At 41.4% G+C, this 22,615-nt stretch overlaps 2 protein-coding genes and 1 long non-coding RNA gene across 7 annotated transcripts in view; 1 reads left to right on the top strand and 2 right to left on the bottom strand.

Annotated features, from left to right (window-relative positions):
- CAPN3 (calpain 3) overlaps positions 1-4,925 on the bottom strand; it is a 71,819-nt gene extending 66,894 nt beyond the window's left edge. For both annotated transcript variants that reach the window (XM_090033349.1, XM_090033348.1), the window contains exon 1: positions 4,274-4,925. In XM_090033349.1, coding sequence (XP_089889475.1) covers positions 4,274-4,570 — 297 coding nt within the window. In that variant the 5' untranslated portion in view covers positions 4,571-4,925. The remainder of the gene's footprint in view (positions 1-4,273) is intronic.
- A 7,130-nt stretch (positions 4,926-12,055) lies between these two features.
- LOC149871835 (uncharacterized) lies at positions 12,056-18,857 on the top strand. Its single transcript, XR_016440306.1, has 3 exons — positions 12,056-12,177; positions 17,380-17,424; positions 18,584-18,857. It is a non-coding gene; the product is annotated as an uncharacterized LOC149871835 (long non-coding RNA).
- The window catches only part of GANC (glucosidase alpha, neutral C), a 49,419-nt gene continuing 39,452 nt past the window's right edge, over positions 12,649-22,615 (bottom strand). For 2 of the 4 annotated variants that reach the window (XM_090033350.1, XM_090033351.1), the window contains 6 exons: positions 21,963-22,039; positions 20,189-20,263; positions 18,987-19,100; positions 18,195-18,307; positions 16,463-16,566; positions 12,649-14,370 (listed from right to left, as the gene is read on the bottom strand). In XM_090033350.1, the coding sequence (XP_089889476.1) occupies positions 14,261-14,370; positions 16,463-16,566; positions 18,195-18,307; positions 18,987-19,100; positions 20,189-20,263; positions 21,963-22,039 (593 nt within the window). In that variant the 3' untranslated portion in view covers positions 12,649-14,260. Of the gene's footprint in view, positions 14,371-16,462; positions 17,582-18,194; positions 18,308-18,986; positions 19,101-20,188; positions 20,264-21,962; positions 22,040-22,615 lie in introns of all 4 variants that reach the window. The other 2 variants (XR_016440305.1, XR_016440304.1) reach the window with 2 other exon arrangements.

Below are 22,615 nucleotides of genomic sequence, written 5' to 3' on the forward strand. Positions count from 1 at the left end.
TAATGGATCAAGTTCAGGGCTGGGAGTTAGGAGACTTACTGTCAAAAGCCCTAACCATCAGCCATTCGTGGTCTAACCAGCTGAGGCATTTCAGGCTGGCTGTTCCATCCAACCAGCTGATTGGTTGAAGAGGGAAGCAGGCTCCAATTCTGGCCTATTTAATTCTGTATACTACTGAATCGTAATGTGTTATGTTGACCTTTGGGACAGATCATCCATGCTGTAGTTGTTGGCCACCTGGACTCTATTCATAGTTTTGCCACTGCCTCTTGTTGTGAGCCCTTAAGTAAAAGCTGGTTATAAAATTGGACTAATATGTAGACATTTTTGTAAAAACCCTTGAGGTCTGCAGAGAAGTGCTTTTAGGTGTAGAGCTCTAGTATTATTAATTATTATTTATCATTTACACAAGTGTTGTAATAGGGCATACAGGCTACAAATCCCTTACTGCTATCAGCTTAATTTTAAAAATTTCTTCACTTCTATATTGCCAGAATAATACTATTGTTAGAAATATTATTAAAAATGCATTATGAATAGAGTGTTGTTAGAACTGCACAGCTGGCATCTCGTGCCTGGTGGGGGAAGAAACTACCAAGAACTCTTTGTATTAAGGTATCACTCCCTTTTCTTCTTTGGCAAATTTACTATCTCTTTGTTACACTAAATCACACTCCCTGTGCTTTCTCATGTAGATAAGAGAAATTGCCATTTTAATGATTGTGTCCTTGAGACAGAGAGAGGGTTTGAACTTTTGGTAACCTGGAGAGCTTTTCTAAGCATGCGTGATTAGCTAATGCATATAAGCCTATCCGCCCCGCATACTTAAGTAGTTAATTATAATAGACAAGCGACGTATGAAGTGACGTATTTACATATATGTTTGTATGAACCGGAAATGAGTTGTAAGAGTTCCTGCTTCTGCACACATGCTCAGGAGAGAGAGGATAAAAGCCAGCTGAGAGTTTTCCCTGGGGGCAGAGTGTGGTCTTTTGTCTTCACTCTGACCCTATTTGCAAATATACCTTTTCTGTTGCTAATAGTGTGTCTGAGAGTTCTTCACCTCCCGAGAAACGAACCGCAGCATTTTTGCTTCACTATGTTGGCTCTTCTGCAGCACTTGCTATTCAAGAATCGTAGATGGTTCAGAATCCGTGAGGTGTAAGCATCTGTTCTCGTGCATGCTCTTCTTAAGGGAAAATTTAAGCATAAAAATGTAAGCCCAAGGTAACTCGGTAGGTCCATGTCCATCAGGAAAAGAGACCTTGCTCCATCTAGAGTGTGTATTTGCTTTTTTGTCTGGTGGTATGTATGTCTGGTAGTAAGGAAACAGCAAAAGAGTTAAAGTGGGATTTGAATATTCTTGCAGTGATTTTGAACTCTCTGACATTTTTTGTTTTTGAAGCATCCAAATGACCTGATTTTCAAACTGTTTTTAAAATGACCACAATATTTTAAGAATATTGTTGCAAAGAAATCTTTCATTTACAGTCTTAACTCTGTTCAACTCTGAAATCTTGTGATTTCAGAAAGAGTAGATGTCCAGCTCTTTACAGAAAGTATTACAAAAATTTGTAACTGTGGAATTGAGCTGTGAAATTCTGTGCTTCAATATATGTTTTAATTACTAGCAGAATATTCTTGACTGCAGTATTACTCCATCCTAATCAGTTGTCTTTATGCAATTATTCTATAATTAGTTTATAGCTGCTATTCTATTCCTATCTGTAATACTATCAGACAAGTTTTTCTCTTAGCCAAAGGATTTGACCTATGGTGTTAAATACCAGTGAAGCAAAGTCTCTGGTCAATCTGCAGCCAGCACCACTAACTATTAGAAACTCATGCTTCCAAGCACAGAAGGAAAAAGAGTGGATTATAAAGGACGTTGCACCTGCTGATTTATCTCATCAGCATAGTGTCTCTACAGTTTCACCTAGTGAGAAGGAAGTAAGCTCTCCTGGCCATAATCTATTATTGTTTGCATTATATCTCCTTTTAAAACTCTCAAAGCACTCTACAAAGAAAGTATGTATTAACCCCATTCTACAGATGAGCAAATAGAGAGATCAAGGCATATTTTTTTCCAAAAGGATGTACTAATCTTGAGTGTCTCATTTCTAGGTACCCAATTTATGACAATGACCTGAGTTTCAGAGTCCACACCCCCATCTATCATTGACAGCTCATAGACTCTGCAAATCAGGCCCAGAAAGCTTCAGGTTGAGCATCCAAACTTTATCACCCCAAATAAGTGGACAAGTTTGAGAACTAGGACAGTGGGCTTTATCCGTCTGACCCATTGTCCCATAGCACATTAACAAAAGTTCTGGCACTAGAATTCAGTTCTCCCTTCACTCCCCTGTTCTAACCTATGGACAATATCATTTATGAATGTGCATTAAGATTAGAATTCAAACTGTGGAAAATGATATAGCAGGATAGTAGATTGTATTTTTGAGTCTTATGGCTCCTGAATGCTTTGTTTGTGCTAACCAATAATTATACACCTTTTGAAATTGCATCACTGATGACTTTTTAAAGGTGCATCATCAAAGAATGATCTTGGGGATCGGATTCCGGAAGTCTGAGATTGCCCAGATACCAAAGGCTTGATGTATCACTGCCTCCTACCTTCTGCAGTCATTTATACCTGTGTAGAGTGGGTGCCTCTTTCCATATTACTACTGGCATTTGTGTATATCTCCAGTCACTTTTTTCTCTGACATTCATCCACTAGGTTGCTGCCTCAGCCTCCAAAAGGAAGGTAAGGAAGCACATCTGTTGTCAGACATGTCAGTAGGACCTTTTCAAATGTAGTAAGTGTATGTATAGAAATCCTGTACAGTGGACATGTTAGACATTATCTGGAACAGTTTCAACTCGCACCTAAGTAAATTCTTCCTCTTGTAGTGGGAACAAATGTGCTTTAAAAAGGAGGGAACTTACTGCATAGCAGCTGAACCTGATGTAGCTGCTTTCTTTGTGTCATAGACCAGTAGTGCTTAATCCTTGGGCTGGGTGAGTGGCCCGAGGCTGATCCATGGGGTGGATACTTCCCATGGTTACCACTGCTCCCCATCCTGCCAAATTACCAACCTTGTGGGGAGACCCGTGGGCTGGCTGACATGGCCTCGTAGGCAGGATCTGGCCATTGAACTGGTGGTTGAACCCCCCTGTTATAGACAACTACAGTAAGCGAGGCTAAGCTTCAGTAATAAATCTCCTGATTCAATCAGAAGAAAATTACTGCAATTAACTTAATTTATAACAAGTGAACAGCAGACAGATAAAACATTTGAACTGGCTCAGTGGACACATACTCAGAGGTTGTAAGCCATCCCTATCCCTCTAAAATAGAGTTAATTGTATGTCTATCCATGCCTTGGTTTTGACTGAATAATCTTACATGTCAAGACTGGTTTTGCTGCAGACTCTGACCATTAAATTCCGAGAAATTGCTTGAGATATAAATCCATACTGCATTTATCCCAGAATGTCTGGGTTACCCCGTACATCACATGACATCATCTTTTTTTCCTGCCCTTCATTTGAAGGGTCACTTTTCACTTTGAGGAGAAATGTAATAGGTTTTTATGGCAACAATTATTAATACCACCCCCTAATTCATGGCAGGCAAATAATAGGATAACAAACTTTGCATTTAAAATAACTGTTGCTTGAAATAAATGATGAGAAAAAAATTAAGTAATATAGTCCGGATTCCGCTCTGTTTAGATCCAGTGACAACTTCTGGATCCACTGTCCCTAACTCAGAGTAAAGCTTGTTCCCTTGTTTTCACAGTACATAAAAACAGTAGATCAGCATTTATCTGTACCTCATTCTACCTTAGCACTTCCAAAAAGGAATAAGTGCAGCCAAGTGGCTATATGTAATAAAGTAAAATTAGGAATGGCATCAATAAAATAGAAGTGGAAAAAATAAATCTTTATAAGCCCACTTGCCTATGTTAGAGAAAGAGGAGGAGTTAGAACTTGTTTTGACTGGTATCTTCAGATGAGGAAATTCCAAACAAATCAGGGCAAGTAAAACCCAGTTAAAATGCATTAAAGAAAACTAAAGAAGTTCATTCCAATCTCTTGTTGGTGTTCAGTTATTTTTTTATACTCTTTCTCTATTTTTCTTTCTCTCTCTGCATTTCCCCATCCCTAGAAGGTAATTTTCCAGGCTGGGAAAACAAGTAAAAATATATTTCCTACATGGGTACGTGAATTCATTATATTTATAAGTTTATGTAGATAAATTACTCACTCGTGGTCTTTTCCACTCAAACTTGATGGGAAGCTTCTGGCTGTAGAAGAGGGAGCTGTCATTAGGTGGAAAATCAGGATCCTCATACAGAATCTTCTTTTCCAGGCATTTCTTGTGGAGTTCTGCATAGGTTTTTTCCTGTACCTTTATAATGGGCTGGTTTCGACTGATAATAGCAGAGTAGATCCCCCCTGCACCTCCACCTCCACCTGCTTCAGTAGTTGTATTAATGGTTGCATCAGGAGCTGACCCAGCCTCAGTCTGGTGAGCCACTGCAACATTTACAGCCGACGGCATGGAAATCAAATTGAAACAGATTAACAAAGAAAGAAAAAAAACAGGAAGATCGTGCAACCTGGAAGGAAACTAGCCAAAAGAAGAAGTTGTTTAACAGGCAGCTCAGCAAACAGTTCTTTCTCTTTGCAGCGAATACCCGTCAAATTAAAAAATGATGAAGGCTCATGGTGTAGAATAATTTATACACCGTCTTGAATGACTTCCTGTTGTCATTTTGTTACCAGAAACCAGAAATCCTTCCCTGCCATGAAGCAAAAGAAATTGTGTACTTTTTCTGTTTCTGCTTGGTGTTTTTCTAGCATGTGTGTGCGAGTCCCCTGTGCATGTGAGTGCCCTGTAGAAACAGTTTTCATCCAGGAAAACTAAAAATAGCCCCAGGGAGAGAGAGAGGGGTTGTGCAAGAAAGTGTGTGACAGCTTGATGTACAGCTTATTCCTATTTAGGGCTTGCTCCTAGAAGATAGACACAGGTAGGCTGGTTTCTGATGCCATGTAGCTTTTTTTTCTCAAGTCAAAAATGCTGAAACTGTAGTAACAGTCACATATTGGTTTAAGAAGTTTAACTTCTTATTATACTTCATACAATTAAGATAGACTCTGATACTGCAAAAATTTATGTAGATACTTAATTTTGCCTAATTGACTTTTGTCTTCACTACAGAAAAAGTAGGTTTTTACACTCAAAAAAACTATTCTGATATAAAGTAATGGGTAGTTTTTACCTTGATATTTTTAGTTGAGATCAACTATATACTCTCCACTTGAGTTAATTTATTCATCTACATCAAGACAGAAACTACAATGACTTATCCACAATAAGATTCTGTATTAAGATAACTATCTACAAAAACACTTTTTTGCAGTGAAGGCTTGGCAATGGCTTCAATAGGATTACTTGCAAGGTTAAATTGTAAGGTTAAACACAATTAATTTTTTTGTAGGATTGGGGTCTAATTGTAAAGATTTTAGAAAGATAAGTTTTGGGTCTTCAGTAACCTAATGTGATACTAATTTGAGATGTGAGTATATTTAGAAGATTATTATGGCATAGTAGTTACACTATATGCCCAAGATTTTATGGAAAAACATAAATTGTATTCATTTTAAAATTTAGATAGTATAGGAGAGATTCAGGTTTGATCAGGGACTGACTGGCTAGGCAGCAGCTCTGCAGAAACAGGCCTAGGTTACAGTGGACAATACTGTAAGTTGAATATGAGCGAACAGTGTGCCCTTGTTTCCAAGAAGGCTAATGGTATACTGGGCTGCATTGGTAGGACTATTGCCAGCAGATCAAGGGAAGTGATTATTTCCTTCTATTCAGCACCGGTGAGGCCACATCTGGAGTACGGTGTGCTGTTTTGCTCTCTTTCCCACTCCCCCCTCAACACCCCCTACACACACAAAAAAGATATGGACAAATTGGAGAGAGTCCAGGGGAGGACAATGAAAATGGCTTAGGGCTCTGGGGTGTATGGCTTATGAGGAGAGGCTGAGGGAACTGGGCTTATTTAGTTTAGAGAAGAGAAGACTGAGAGGGGATTTAATAGCAGCCTCCAACTACCTGAAGGGAGGTTCCAAAGAGGATGGAGCTAGACTGCTCTTAGTATTGGCAGATAACAGAACAAGGAGCAATGGTCTCAAATTGCAGCAAAGGAAGTTTAGGTTAGATGTTAGGAAAAAACTCTCTCACAAGGAGAGTAGTAAAACACTGGAACAAACTATCCACACAGGTTGTGGAATCTCTACCCTTGGAGGTTTTTAAGACCCAGGTAGACAAAGCATTCACTGGGATAATATAGTTGGGGATGGTTGTGCTTTGAGCAGGGGTTGGACTAGAGGACCTCCTGTTGTCCCTTCCAACCCTAACTTTCTATGATTTTATGATCACTGAAGGTCCTAGCAAGGTCTATAAACTAGTTATTGGAAAAATACATTTGTAGTGACACATGGCTAACATGACAGATTCTGGATTCCCACAATTTCAAAGGAAATAACCTAGCCAAAGACATTCTGCATGACCGGATGTGACATATCAGATTCCCCAAATCATGTTAAATTACATGGCATTGAAAATTCTACTTAAGTGGCTTCTTTATGATTAATTAGATTTAGTTGGAAAAAGCCATACACCTAGAATTTCTGCTGCATGTATGCATGTGGTGACCTCAGCTGGCACTGTGGGTATCCCCCTGCTCCCTGGATTGGGCTCCCAACTCATCTGCCATGACTTGATGGAATTTGTAACTAAAAGGAGAGGTTCAGTGCTGTTCTCCTTCACGGCCTGGAGACGGGGGTACTCACAGACTCGCTGCAGTTGGTCCTGGGGCTCTGTCTCCCCTACGCCCTGTCTCCTCACCAACCACCAGCTGCATTGGGCTGCTATTCCTACTCCTGGCTCAGACTCCCTGGCCTCCACTCAGAGTGCTGACTTGTAGCCATATCCAGCCCTTCACTGCTGCCTCCCTTCTCTTGGCTCTACCCCCAGGCTGGTTCTCCATCTGCTGGACCCACAGCCAGCTCCGGCCTGGAAATGCCTGGCCTGAGCTCCAGAGGTGATTGCTGACCCTGAGTCCCTTCCCCGGGGACTGGAGATGTGGATGCCTTGCCCGGCTCCCAACTGCTGCTGCTGCCCGTTTTCAGCAGGGCAACATTTTGTGGGGAGTCAGCTCTACCAGGCAACTCTCTAGCGAGCTTGGCATCTCACCTCCTGCCTCTCTTCCTGCACCAGGCTTCTGCCAGGGTTTTTAAATCTCCTGTGGTGGCGGTCACAGCTGACATCACCAGCTGCCCAACTCAATTGACAGTTGCTTGAAAAGCTGGTGCAACGCCGGGTCATGTGGCTCCTTCCCATCCCTGTCCTGTCTCTCAGGTATGTTTTGAGCGGGGCCAGGTCCCTGAGCCCTCTGCCAGGGGTACTGGGGTCTGTCCCTGGTGCTTCTGGACCCTGACAACAGCCCTCACCACCACAATGGAAAATGGATTTTTCACATTTGTGAAAAAGGGAACATCTTACACAGTGATAAGCATGCACTGTTCATGTGATAACTGTGCAACTACATGCATCCTCTTGCAAGAAACTCTGCACCAGAGGTGCTGAATACATGGGGGATTGAAGGCCCTGGCCCCCCTCAGGAAGAGGGCTGTCACCTGAAGTGCATAAAACTTTCTATGTGTCCATCATCTTAGGTCCCCCCTGGCCAAAATAAAAGTCAGCATCTATACTTTGCAAAAATCCAAAATAAGCTGTTTTTGGTAGGCACTGTGGCCTAAAGGATTTATGATGGGGTGCCTGGTACTTGGGTTCTCTATCAGGTCAAAAGATCCCATTACTGGCATTATTAATCCTGGAGGAAATACCTGATTTTGGGTCCATTTATTTTCTCAATTACACTGTTGTAAATCAGGAATAAATTTACTGATGTTTAAAACTCACATATAGGAAGGAATATTAGGCTGTTTGTTTGAAACATACATTGCTTATTTCTGGTTCTTTGCTAGGTTCAGGCTGTTTAAATGGTAAACTGGATATGTGGAATTGGAAAAGACCTGCAATACCAAGCTCTTCTTTAACCAGAAGGTGTTAAATGACACAAGAGATTCAGGTTTATATATGGACAGTGACACAATTGGCTGGTCTATGCTTTCAGAGCATGTATTAATTTTATAACTTGTTGTTAGCACAGCAATTTTTATTCATTTGTTTCTTAGAACTTCACCCAGATTAAATGCTTTAAAACATATGGATTCAATCCTTGAAAGTATGGGGCACCTCTTGAAGATCCAGCAAGACTGTATCATGTATAATTAGTGCAGTCCTTATGGGTTTACAACCTCCAAATCTATTAATCTCCAACTTCTGGCAGTTGCTGTCTGAACACTGGACTCCCCTTTACCCATTCAGTATCAGAAGTACTTAAGAAGCTTAAGCAATATGGGGGGAGGAATTTGAAAAAGCACCAGCTGTTTCTGAAAATCTGAAAGCAGCTGCATCCAGGTGACCTGTCCAGCTGCAACACTGGTCATTTACTAGGCCTGTGTGAAGTGGCTAGTATTCGCTTCAGATTCGGCCGATTTGAGGGATTCAAATCACTGTCCTGATTCAATTCGGCCAAGTTTCCAAATCAGCCAGGCCCATCCTCCTCAGCCTGTTGTAGCTCCCAGCACTTGGAAAAAAAAAGCCCCAACTCAGTGGGTGCTACCAGGTGGGGGGGCAATCCCACTGCCCCCCACTGCTCCCTCCAGCCTCTCATGGATGCCCTGCCTGCCACAGCTCCAGCCTTTTAAGAACCGCCCCCCCCAAGAAACCCCCTGGACTCACCACTCCTGCTGATGGGGGGTGATCCCCACTGCCCTCTGCTGTCCCCCATTTCATGGGGGGTCTGCACAAGACCCCCAAAGCCCAGAGGCTGCTGCAGAAGCAGAATCCTGGGGCTTTCCTCCATTTTTTTTCTTAAAGGGCCAGAGCTGCCCCAGGCAGGGCACCCATGGGGGGGCTGGGGGAGTACAGGGGCTTCAGGAGGCTTGTGCAGAGCCCCCAGTGCAGCGTGGAGCAGTGGAGGACATCAGGGATCACCCCCCACCTGGCAGCACCCGGTGAGCACCTGGGCTTTTCTTTAAAGGGCCAGGAGCTGGGCTGGGCAGGGCAGGGCAGGGCAGGGCAGACATGGAGGGGCTGGGGGAGTGAGTGGGTGGGTTGGGGGGGCTGGAGGAGCAGGCAGGGGATGGTGGCTGCCAGGGATCCCCCCATGGTTCCCTCCCCCAGCCCCCACTCTCTTGCCCCTAGTACTTACCCGCTCAGAGTTCACCTGTAGCTCCCTGCTGCAGCCACTGGGGGAGTGCCTGAATCACTGAAGCTCTCCACATCTTTTCCAAAGATTCGGACAACTTCAAACTGATTCAGGCTTTTTAACTGGTCCCCTGATTCGATTTGGATTTGGAGATTCGGCCACTGAATTGAGCCAAATCTCCTCCAAATCAAATCACCACCCAAAGCTTTGCAGAGCCCTGTCATTTACTCACTGCATTGAGTCACAAGGGTTGTAGGGCTCTATCTGATATTCTTTTATGGAAAAGCCTGTCCAGGGATGCATTTTTCTTTCTCCCTGATATTATCAAAAGTGGGTCAGAACAGTCAAACAGCTGGCATCACTTATTGTTTGAAATGCAATGATTGTGTGTGTGCATGCTTGCATTTAGTTTTCATTTTCCCTTGACAGAGTTCCTTTTATTATCACACACACAGAGCTGTGTCCTGACAGAAATGCAAATGAAAAACTAGACACAAATGTGAAACTTGGTGAGCTCATTGGTCTTCTAAAATCACTGCTGTATCATGATTGCACGTCAGAGGTTTGAAATTAACTGAACTTTCAAGTGTCCTTTGTATGCTGACATGTTTCAAAAGCATTTAAACATTATTTGAAACATTTAGGGGAATTTTATATGCAAATATGAATAAGGATCAAACTAAAAAGCCATTAACTTTAAGAAGTCAACAAGGAAGTTGATATGGAGTTAATTGCTCCCATGTGCTGAGTGCCTTCATTAACTGAACTATAGGGGCATACAGCACAGAAATGTACTCGTATTTTAATTATCTTTGACAAATATCCCTTCTGAGTAAAATTCTCTGGCCCAATCTCCTAGTAACCATCTCATTGAAACCAATTGTAGCTGTGATGTCATAGGATGACACATTCCAGGGTACTTTCCACAATAGGGAGAATACAGTTTTGCAGAAAGTTAATTCCACTTGTGGAAATGTCCCCACAGGCTGTTTGGTTCTTGGGAGAGCCAGTAGCTAAATTGAGGTTTAGTGGACTGTAGTAATGACCAGATATATCATTGTACATGGACGTAAATTTTTTCTACTAATGGCAGCCTGTTTTGCGTGGGTTAGCAGAAGTATTTCCTGTTAGATGGTTTCAGGAGTGCGCTCTTTCTCTGCTGTTTTTTTCAATAGGCAGGTTCCTTTGTAAGGCTAGTCTCATGGCATTTTTGAGGAGAAACAAGTATTGTTTATAGAGGAGGGTCTCATTTTCTATTTCCTTCTCCCTCTCTCTCTCTGTCTTTAAAAAAAAAGGAACAATATTTACTATATGGGTGAATGGATGCCCTGTGGCTACTTTTAATTTAGATAAGAAAGACTTTGCCAAATTGGAACTAAGTAAGCTTTAACGGTGGATTATTTCTCTTTGCAAAGAGAAATAATCCAATATTATATCTGTCCCTTGGAAAAATATAGAGGATGTTCCCATATACATATATTTAAAAAATCAGGCATAAAATAAATGTACTGCTTAGGCAAAGAACTAACTAAATCAGATATACTGATAATATTATTTCTATATAATTTTCATTATTTCATCTCCAATCATGCAATATTTTCCTATCTGAATTTTTATTCATCTCTAGTTATAACAAATGGTTCAGCTTGTAAACATGTTTATTATTGGACTTGCCCAACTTATTGCATTAATACATGGAAAATAATAAAAGATGCTGTAAAAGTAATATGATTGTTTCTTCTGCAATTACTAGATAGCTAAGCTCTCAGACCTAAAGAGTTAGTTACTTTTAAGAACAAGGGTTTCAAAGTATTTAGGCACCTAATTCCTAGAGAACTTACATACCTAAAATCCTTTCAAAATCAGGCCCTAAATCACTTTATTAGATTCCTGGCCTTGCAGGCACAGGACACAGCATAGACATAAATAGATAGGTATAGCCCCCAGTAAATCTTTAACTGGAACATTTTAAAAATGCTTAAAGTTGGAAGAAATAAGCCACGTGACTCATTTCATGATGAAAACAATCATCATTGTAGTATCATTTCTACCTTCACAATTCACAAAATGAAGGTAAAATGTTTGTAGCATCCTAATGGCACATTAACTGCACACCACCAGCAGCACCTTTATCTTCAGAAGCAGGAACTAATAATAAATATCTTCAGAGAGAGTTTTATATAAATCCCACAACATAATAGTGTGATAGGCTGGCTGACAGTGATCTGGCCCAGGGGTTTTGAAAGGGCAAAAGATGATTGGAGGACTTGGGATTCCCCTTCCTCACCAATCTGGTAATGATTTGGCCCAGGGGTTTTGAAGGGGTAAAAGATGATTGAAGGACTTGGGCTTCCCTTTCCGCACCAATCAGGCCCCAGAGACTCATCCCCCCATGTCCCGATTGGCCCCTTGGGTCACCTGGAGGGGCATAAAAGGGGCAGCATGGGCTGACTCAGGGGAGACTGGCAAGGGACAACAAGGAAGGAGCTTCACAGAGCTGGCAAGAGCTGAGCCAGTGGGGCAGAAGCAGTGCCCCGGAAGAGCCTGAAAGAGCACGACCTGGAGGCAGCAGTGGGACCCTCAGCAGTGCGGCGTGTGGCCGGCAGGAGAGGCTCCCCCCACTCCAGGAAGGATCTGAGCAGTGACCCGAGAGGTTCCCAACTCTGCTTCCAGCTCCTCCAATCCGAGGCCAGGCAGCTCAATGTGCGGCTGGGGCTCCAGGAAGGTCAAGACCCCTAGCAGGCTGGAGCAGTGCCACCAGTGGTGGCTGCAAGGCAGTGGGAGATCTGTTTTCAAGTCCTAGCTGAGGTGACTTGGGGTGAGTGAGCTAACAGGAAGCAAATCTTCTTGCAGTGGAAAGGGCCCCTCCCCCTCCAGGTATCAAGGCCCTATATTTCCTTGTCATTTGACATTTTGCATTTTGTGCCTTTTTTATATTTCACCAACCCGTATTGTTTGTTCTGCTGTTTGTGTTTTATATTTTGTTAACTCTGTTTTTTGTCAACTCTGTTTTTTGTCAATGATTGTAGGTGTCTAACCTCTGTTGAATCCTGCCCCCTTTGGGCATTGTAGTGTCCACTGTACCTTCTGATTTATGCCTGTTATGTTCCCAGTATTAAAAGGTATATGGTTAAGTCCCCATTGGCAGTCTGGCTCTGCTCTATAGGGGGAGGAGAGTCCTTACACCTCCCACAGTGCTTGTGCACCTGCTTTGATCCCTTCAATTGGAGAGGCGGTACCTCTTAGAGTACCACCCGGGTTACAATAGAAAGCTAGGACCTGATTGTCCTTTCACATGTGCTGATAATCCATATTTATTCCATTGCAATCGGTGGATTTACACCATAGACAATCAACAGAAGAGGAGAGACATCAGGTGCAGAAAAAGATCTTAGTAGAAGAGGGCATTTGCTTTTTACCCTGTTTCTGGAGTTGGGAGATGATTTTATTAGTCTGCTTAGTTCGTCCTTCTCTGATGCACATGCACTGGCATAATTAAAGACAATATTTGGGTAATTTATGCCTTCTGGAAGATTCACATCAGTGAGGTCTATCAGTCCTGTTCAGTTATCAGACCCAACTGGGAAGTGGTCAAATCTAAGAGAGCTAGAGGGATCACGTGAGCTCTTGGGGAAAGTCTGTCTACTGCTCTCAAGTGCTTTTGCCAAGGCATGGTTTTTGGCTTCTTGTAATGATAAATTAAGCTTTGAGGAAAAGGGTTTGATTTGAGTTGTGGATGGTAGGAAAGGGAGGCAGAGAGGTCAGCCTCTCCTAGGTTGGTGAGTAGCTCACCATCTTACATAACTCAAGGAAGCAAAGGATTCATCTGAGGTCACTCATCAGAGATTTGCTCAAATGTCCTGAGAATTGGAATTTTCAGGTTTCTGTCCCTTGAGTCTTTTGAGGAAAATTTGCCAATCCATCTGCTAGAAGGAGCATGTGATTGTAAGGGTGCATGTGAAAGGAAATATAATTCCACAAAATAAAGGGGAGAGAATACTTGATTCCCATAAAGAATGAGTTGGCCTAAATCAATCATACTCAGTAGGTCAGAATTTAATGGTCAGAGCATGCTTTAACTGAAATTTGGCACCCCCAGAAATCCCCAGAGAATAAGCAGCAGCAGGTGGAAATGACTGACAGCACTGTGTGGGATTACTGGGCACAGCATACAACTCCAGTGGCATTTCCTCTTCAGTGTGGAAAGAGCTAGAGATCATTTTTCTCTGCATTTCACCACCCACACTCTTCAGAGTGAAACTCTCTTTACTGTTTACAAAAAAAGTTTGGGGACAGGAGAGAGAAAGGAGAATTATTATTTTAAGTGTTTTCTGGAGGTTGAGCTAACGCCCCGAACTGATGTCATTCTGTACAAAAATGTGGACCTTTTAACATTTCAAACGTTTGGAAGTGAACATTTAAGGTGTTTTCCCATCTCCCATATTATCCTCTTTTATTCACTGTTGCAGCAACTGGCCTTTAGACAGACTGAACGGCCTTTCCTTGTCCTAGGAAGATGGAAAAGGGTTGGAGGGGGGAGGGGGTTGTTTGTAATAAGAGTAATCACACTCATTCAGGTTACTACTTCAAACATGGGCACAACTTAACCCAGTACAAAATGTACTTTGTTTGTCAAAGTGAAGCCAACCTGGGCAGGACAGTGATGAGCCCTTTTCAAGGCTTATTTGCTGTAATTTTTGCCATTTACTGACTTGGGATGAGATTTTCAAATCTAACTAAAATATTTTTGTGGGTTTTTTTTCCTCCAAAAGAAAATATTATAGAAGATCAGCCTGGGTTAGCTGCATGCTTCAAGACAGCTTGACTCATGAGCAACTTAAGTCCTCCAATACCACCTTCTTTAAACATTCTCAAGTGCTTTGAAGATGTGGCTCCTCCTCTCACTTGAGGTAAATCTCCCAGTTAGTGCCAACATTTAATAATAATTTTTCCAGAGTCAACGTGGAGGTCTTGTCATCATAGGTGAAAATAATGTCTTTGTTTTTTCCATCTAAATTTCAACAGGATAAAAGAGAATTTACTATGCATTCTAATTAGCATTTCTCCAAAGAAAATTGTATACGACTATCTTATTTCTTTTACTTACATTGGATCAGAATGCTCCCTCCATCACTAGACAATGGCATGATAAGAGGAGAGCAATTATGGCCAAAGCTGGCCAATATGCTCTGCTCAACAGGCTTTACAAGAGCTGAAGGTACTATTACTCCTTTTCTTCTAGCCTGCAAACATACTTGGGTTCTATGCGTCTCCCAAGGGGAAGCTACTACTAAACGTTTATGCTCTGGCACTCTTCTGTAGAAGTTAGTAATTTTTACAGTGTTAACTTTTGCTTTATGTGCCTCAGAGGTGAACAGGTGCAGGCAGCATGTTATTACCAACATCACTTCTAAAGGGGAAGAAAGATGAGGTTTCTGGACAGCAGCGGGTGCATTTATACATTCATGAATACACCTGAGTTACAGCACATCTAGTTTAGTACTTCCTTAATAAAGTACTAAATAAATGCACAGTACCTAGAGTTTCTGCACAGTAGTAGCAGTGAATGGTTATTTAGTGACGCTTACTGCGTATTAGCCTAAAAACACTGTGCAAGTAGGCTATTAGCATAGTTTTTGCTGTGACACTACTGTGCAGTGTTATTAGGCTAATGCACAGTAAGCATCTTGTGTAGATGCACCCATGGTGGAGGAAAAAGTCATCATGCAAATTCCTCTTGCTTTCCCTAGAAAAGTTTTTGTGTAAGTTCATAGTTTTCTGCTCATGTAGTTCCATAGTCAGAATCTATGGACTTTCCTGTGACAGAGAGAGAGAAACATGAACATTTTTGTTCTTAGCTTCAAATTTCCTTTCTCAGGCCATAGACAGACAAGGTTGTTTGGGTAAATGTGATATTTTTTTATTAGACCAACTAAGAAAAGATATCACATTTACCCAAACAGCCTTGTCTGCCTATGTCCTTAGATCAACACGGCTACAACCAACAACCCTTACTCAGGCCAGGACAATTTACAGATTTAACTCATCCTATTGGAGGGTAGAAAAGGATTATTTTACTTTTAAATTGTATCTCTTGCTACATGGTTGAGAACATGAACTAACTGTTAATTCAGAAGTACAGTTACAGTAATTACAATATTAGAATGATAGAAAATTAAGGTTGGAAGGAACCTCAGGAGGTCACATCTAGTCCAATCCCCTGCTCAAAGCAGGACCAGCCCCAACTAGATCATCCCAGCAAAGGCTTTGTTTAGCTGGGTCTTAAAAACCTCCAGGGATGGAGATTCTACAACCTCTCTGGGAAACGTGTTCCAGTGCTTTTCTATCATCCTAGTTAAGAAAGTTTTTCCTAATATCTAACTTCAATTTCTTGCTGCAACTTGAGACCATTGCTCCTTGTCTTGTCATCTGCCACTGCTGAGAACAGTCTAGCCGTATCCTCGTTGTAACCACAGTTCAGGTAGTTGAAGGTTATTAATAAATCCAAAGTGTTTTCAGTTTTGGGACTTATGCTGCAGGGCCCTTTGCTGGGAGACAGCTGTAACTTCATCTCTCGTTTCCAAAGTGCAGCCAAGGAAAGAGGAACACAGATTTTCCTGTGGACCTGCAGAGCCCTAAGTTTCAGCGCAGCTTCCTCTGGGCAGGGGTTTATAGAACAGAAAAAAACCCCTCTTCCATTACCCTCCACCATGCATAGGCACCACCTGCTCTTTAAAACCCAGAGAGTTAATTCCTGCCTCCATTTCACTGTTCCTAGCGTAAGTGCTCAGACTGGCAGAAAATGTCTGCTGCCGGGGGAGCCCTCCGAAGGCTAGGTTGATCCCCAGGCTGAAACGCTCTCTGCCTCTCTTTTTACTTTATACTGTACTTTGTTTTGCTTTGGGTTTATAGAGACTCTCCTGAAGACTAAATATGTGTCAAGAAGATCCCTCGAACATGGGTGCAATTACTGGCAGAGCAGCACCAAGCAGTGTTGCTTCCCATTCTATAATTGTTTTCTGTTTAGCCTTCTGAATTTGTTGCCTTTAAAGAGCACCAGCAAGAGTTTTAAAATTGAAGTGAAATATAATATAGTTTGTTACCCTGGTAATTGACGATCGCAGATGTAGGCTGCTGTCGAACTCCCAGAATTAGTACTCGTTCAACTCCACATTTGGTGCTGTACTGTCCATTTCCATCTGCACAGCTGGAAAAAAATATCTTAAATACAGCAGCTTCTCAGTGGAAGTGCAACAAAGGATGAAAACTTTAAGGGACAAACCACAACTACACTCTCTTGCTTCACATTTCCAGAACAGTTTATTTTTCCCCTAATATAATTTCTGTTATAGCAGGGATAATTTTCCCCTTTGTTAACTGCCATTATGATGCATCAATTAATCTCACAAAACAGAGATTTATTTTAGCCAATACAGAAGAAAATAGATATAGCCAATACTGTAGAAAATACAGATTTAACACTAGAATGTTTTGTAAATTAATTTCAGTTTTGCCAAAATGGGGAAAAAAGCTAAAAAAGTTTAATTTTAATATGTTTTGAAGTGACATGTTTCAATTTGAGATTCAAAATATTTTTGTTTAAATCTTCAAATTTATTTTAAAATCCTTCAAAAAGAATTAACTGAAAACACAATGTTGAAATTAAATATTTTTTCAAGGCACATTGATTTTTTTCCTGATTCTTTAATATGCTAAACATATAGAAAAAATTGCTTCAGGTCAATATGAAATTATGTATTTTTTCAACTTTTCAGAACTATCCATCAACCAAAAAAAAAAACCTGTTTGCACGGTTCACAAGCTCTTGGTTACCTGTTTTACCTCTGAAAATGATTTAAGTAGATGGAAATGGTAAAGGTGCATCTACACTACAAAATGTACTCTCTGAAAACCTCATAACAGGATTCAGGCTTACCTATAATGATGGACTTAAAGTGTGTTTTTTAACAAAATGTTACCTAAAACATTCTGTAATCCCATTTCATGGTAAATTTTACAGATCTCCACCTCTGTCTGAGAAGTTTGAAGAAGCAAGGAAAAACCGGTAGGTTCATGACTATATTACTTACCCATCTGGACAACAGATCTCATTCAGTCATTCAGGGGGGTGCTCTCCTCAGTAGGCTACCGAGTTAGGGGCTCTTGCTTGCTGTCCTTATAGTTCTGTGCCTCTTGTATATTGGGCTGCCCCAGTTGCCCAGCTTCAACAGAAAGAGTGGATGGTATCCACACCTAGCCTATTTTGTAGACTGGTGGGTTGGGCACTCTCCTGGAGGGTATGGCATGTAAGACTGAGTTCCCTTAGACTGAGGAGGACCTAGAATCCATGTATCCTTTTTCATGGACAAGGGGAGGGCAAGTGCTCTAATCACTGGGCAATTTATATAACAGGTGGGCAAGCTCCCTCTCCTCTTTGACAGTGAAGGTCAGTGTAGGTGCTATACTTGGTCCCAAAGTAAGTGGTGCTGACAGTTAGGTATCTCTGGGCAGTCTGAATTCTGAGATGATGCCATATAGGTGGTTAAGCTCTGAGGAGGAGTGGGGGCTCAGACATACCCCTAAGCTTGGTTTACTCCAGGTGCCTCCCAGCTTACACCTGCATACCCTTATCGTGCCCTTTGGTGGCATGAAACACTGTTGTAGGGACCCTAGATGCCTAAACCTGTTGGTTTTGATCACTCTCCTGTGACACGCCTAATGAAGGCAACTACAACAATTTGGATTGAACCCAAAGTAAAATGAATTGTAAGAGGCATTGCTATTGGTAGCCTATAAGTTTGGGAAGCTAAACAAACTTCTGTCAGTTGCTGGTACCTGGAAGAGAGCATATTCTCATGGAAAGTGAATTTCCTGTACAGGAACTGCTTCTTATGGAGGTATTGAAATGAATGCCCATCGTCTAGATAGAGCTCACCTACTGCAGAGTCCTATGGAAGACACCAGATGTAGAAGAGAGTTAACAGCAGTTTATTTCCAGTTTCATTGTGCAACCCTATAAATACAAAAAATCTTACTATGTGCTAAAAAGATCTGGAATACTAAAACACTCCAGTGAGGAATGATGCAGTATTACAAATGTCTGGATATTATGGCTTTGTAAATTTATCTCCTTATCTGTGCAGCACCATGAAAAAATTATCTTTGCAGCTGGAGAGGAGCTTTGTGGCCTGACATAATCCTCCACTGTCTTCTCCTCTTTCCAGGTTACTGGAAGCTGGTAGACAAAGAAGGGGAAAAGCAAAGGGAAAACCAGGAACTGCTCTAGTTTTGCAGCCATCCTACAATCTTGTGCTAAAGGAACAGTCTTTGTGCTCCATCAGGGTCCCCAAGCTGAAGAAATAGAGCCCAGGAAAGTGAGAAGGTGGCCAAATTTCTCCCCACTAAATTGGAGGAGACTGGCTTCTCTTCAAGCAGGTGTGTTTGGCCTAAGCCATGCTGTGTTGGCGAGGCAGGCAGCACAAAACCACCTGTTTCCTATATAGCAGGTCCTGCTGCTGGAGGAAAAGATTCCAGAAAGTGAGGAGCAGCTGGAACATGACAGTACCAGAAGAGACGGACAAAGGGGAAAAGGGACAGGTGGATAAAAAACACACAGGCCCATTGTACCTTGGAGTCCAGGGCAACACGAAGTTCATAAGAAATATCTGTCATCCATTCAGTGGATTTTCCTACTGCAGTCTTTAGGAGTATGATGCTCCCCCCACGCTGGAACACTGGAATCTACCAACAGCAAAACCAGGGCAGAAGACCTCAGCTGTGAAAATCTCAGTGCCATTCACTGATCATTATTTTTTTAACTTAACTGAGGAGAAAAATGCAGATATTTCTTACCAGATGTCAACAGAGAGCATGCGACTTGATAAACTTTGTTCTACTTACAATAGGAGTGGAAGCAATCTTACTGTATTCTCTTTATCCTGACAACATTCGATTATTATTGTTACCCAGTGCAGTGTCCCCGTCCCAATTAAGAGCACATACTAGCAGCCAGGGTGGAATGAGCAAAGGATACAGGCAAAGATCACGCATTGGCCTGCTCTGGCAAACACAGGTGCTATCATTCTACGTGCCTAATTGTCACCTAAGCCTGATGTTGATAGGCACGTAGTGGTTTTGACCACAGTAGTCCCACCTAGAAACGTCAGGTTGCCAAGTGAGCTCACACCTCCCTAAAATGCTGCTGAAAAACTTTTTGTTCTTCCAACATTCCCAGAGGGCTGGTCTTACGAGGGAAGTTTCTGTGAAAAAGGTAGGGTGAGTGTGAACTTACGTTTCATTAGTTCCTATGCACCAGTTCCATCTGTGGGCAATTTTAGGGTCAGATTCTAGTCTACCTATTAGGCATGTAAGTGGACAGGTGCCTAAATATGATTCCTTCCATCCTGCCCAAGTCCTTGAAAAACAGTTAATGTAAAAGATGGGTAGGCCCTCCTTCTCGCTGTTTTTTGTGGCTGCATCTTTAGGGTCAGGTGACGATATGTTACAAAGGTATGCATGAACAGATATTTCAGGACACGAACAGGGTGGAATAATGTCACTCTTAGGCACCTAAAGTCTACTTACATGCCTTATAGGTGGGATGGTATCAATTTAGCCCTTAGTATATACTAAATGCAAGGTAGCCAGCTCAACTTCTTAGTACACATTAGGAATGTCACCACGGGGAGTTAGGTCAGAGCAGCTAGTTTGCTGTAAATTTACATCTTTGCTTACTGCCTAGTATCTCCCTGATTTTATAAGTGCTTGAGCAAGAGACTTTTTTAAATTATCAAACAGATGGAAACAATATTTTAGGCCAAACAACATACACTCTCCAAAGTTACTGGTATCTTCAGTTTTCCTGGACCTTCCATTCGAATAAATCTTCTAAAATCATACCACACCTATACCAAGGAAGACAGAAGGAACAAGCATGATATATAAGCAGAGAAAGATCAGATACCTGTGCAGGGATATTTGTCTTGTGATTTCATTCCTGGGTCTCACTATCCTTTACTGTTTTCTCGAGATGCAAGAAGTACCTTTTAATGTTGAGTCCAATGACCCAATTCCTCACTATCTAGTAAAAAAACATAAAGACCTTTTCTACGACTTACATTAATTTTAATAGATCTTGAAGCTGCTAGAGGTATTAAGTAACAGTGCCATTCATAAAGCTACAGTATGTGTTGTGTATTATGCGAAAATATGAAAACCCAGTGGAGAAAAATTTGTAATAAATATTGTAATAAAATGTAACTGTTCCACCTGTCACAAATTTGAGCTACACTGTACTCAGTGGTGGCAGATAACAGAACAAGGAGCAATGGTCTCAAGTTGCAGCAAGGGAGGTTTAGGTTGGATATTAGGAAAATCTGTTTCACTAGGAGGGTCGTGAAGCACTGGAATGGTTTACCTAGAGAGGTGGTGGAATCTCCATCCTGGGAGGTTTTTAAAGCCTGGCTCAACCAAGCCCTGGCTAGAATGATCTAGTTGGGGATGGCCCTGCTTTGAGCAGGGGTTTGAACTAGATGACCTCCTGAGGTCCCTTCCAGCCCTAATTTTCTATGATTCTATGAAATTTGCATTATGAGGAAATTGCTTTGGGCTAAGCATTACTAGGTTTCCCCCAGGTTCCTCCCCACCGTCAAAAAAATGATCATATGATCTATTTCTCATGAATTCATTAATATAATTTATTATTTATATATTTATTTTGTGTTGTGACATGACAGGCCTTTAAGTTATATGTTCTAGAATTTAAGGACACTCTTTATGCAGTATCTCCTTGACAACTTCTGCTTCTGAAACCAAGTCATTTATGTAGGAGTATATTGCACTGCCATCATGTGGATAAATAACTTCCACTTCAGAGAAGTACTGATTTTCTTAAATGTGTTGGTGTTTGCTGTTCTTAAATAGGGCACTGAAGAACAGTCTGCACTGCAGCACTTTGTGTTGTTATCTTGACCGACGTGGTACCATGTACTTACTAGTTCCTGAAATGAGAATCCTTACTTTGAAGTGTATTCAGTGAAGATGGGGTGGGAGAATGGGACATAACAAGCATGTACAATGATCAGGGTGACAGAAATATAGCACAAAAATGAGATATTTTCCCAAAGTTCTCTTAAAATATCTGTCTACCAACATACATCTTCCTTGTGCAGCAATCTATGGATGCTAATCCCACAGCATTGATTCTAGTGTCTTTATTACCTTTCATCTCCCTCTTTTATCTTTTCCTCCAAGTAAATTAAAATTTACTGTAGGAAAAATAAATGAAATAATTAAATAGATTATGCCATCAGCTAATTTCTTGTAGAGAGGTCATAGAAAGAGTGCATCTTGAGAAGTGATTTAAATTAGGAAGGGGATGGAGGTTTATGTACCAGTCTGGAATAGGTAAGTATAGAAAGCACAGGGGCTGCTGTGGGACAAGCAGAAAAATGGGGGAGAGAGGCTTTGAGAAAAGGCCCTCTGAGAAGAGAAGATATGAATAGGTCATTGCTACTGTGTGATGTGTTTGATTGCAGAAAAATGAAGGTAAATGATTTCTTTTGAACTAAATACCAGAGATTGTATGTTCTTACTTATCCTTACTTCATCTGATCCAGGCAGGAAAACATCCACTTCAGTGGCTGCTTGTTCAGTGACTGGATACACCAGTAAAGCTTTTCCTGAATTAAAAAATAGAAAAGGAAGTGTGGCGGTAGGTGGACATGGAGTAGAACACAGGAGACCCATTATATTCTGTTCCTGGCTCTGCTACCTTGCTGGATGATGCTGGGCAAATAACTTCCCCTCTATATGCCTCACTTTCCCCTTCTGTAAAATGGGGTTAATAGCACCAACTTCTTTGGTAAAACACTTTGAGCTCTGTCAATGAAAATGATTATATAAAAGAGCTAGATATTATTATTGAACATGGTTATTATGTAAAACACTTTACCCAAGTATACTACTCTGGAGCTAATATTAATGATGAAGACTATTGAGTTGTTGGATGAGGTCTTCAAAATCACTTAATGAAGTCAAATGCTCAACTCTGTAAGTCAGATGCTTGGCTCCTTTATGCACCTGAAAATCCACCCTTCCATAAGAGTTATGCCAATGCAATACCAGTACAGAATCCTGAACTTGGCATATTTTTACTGTTAACAATGGGCCCTCACCAAAATGTTACTTCTCTATAAGGGTAAGGGACTGGAGAAGCTGTAATTTTTTCCTGTTAAACCAACCCCACCCCCTACTTT

This window comes from Crocodylus siamensis, chromosome 2, assembly GCF_052110815.1.
Source record: "Crocodylus siamensis isolate JL-2025a chromosome 2, ASM5211081v1, whole genome shotgun sequence".
In the NCBI taxonomy this organism is placed as follows: domain Eukaryota; kingdom Metazoa; phylum Chordata; order Crocodylia; family Crocodylidae; genus Crocodylus; species Crocodylus siamensis.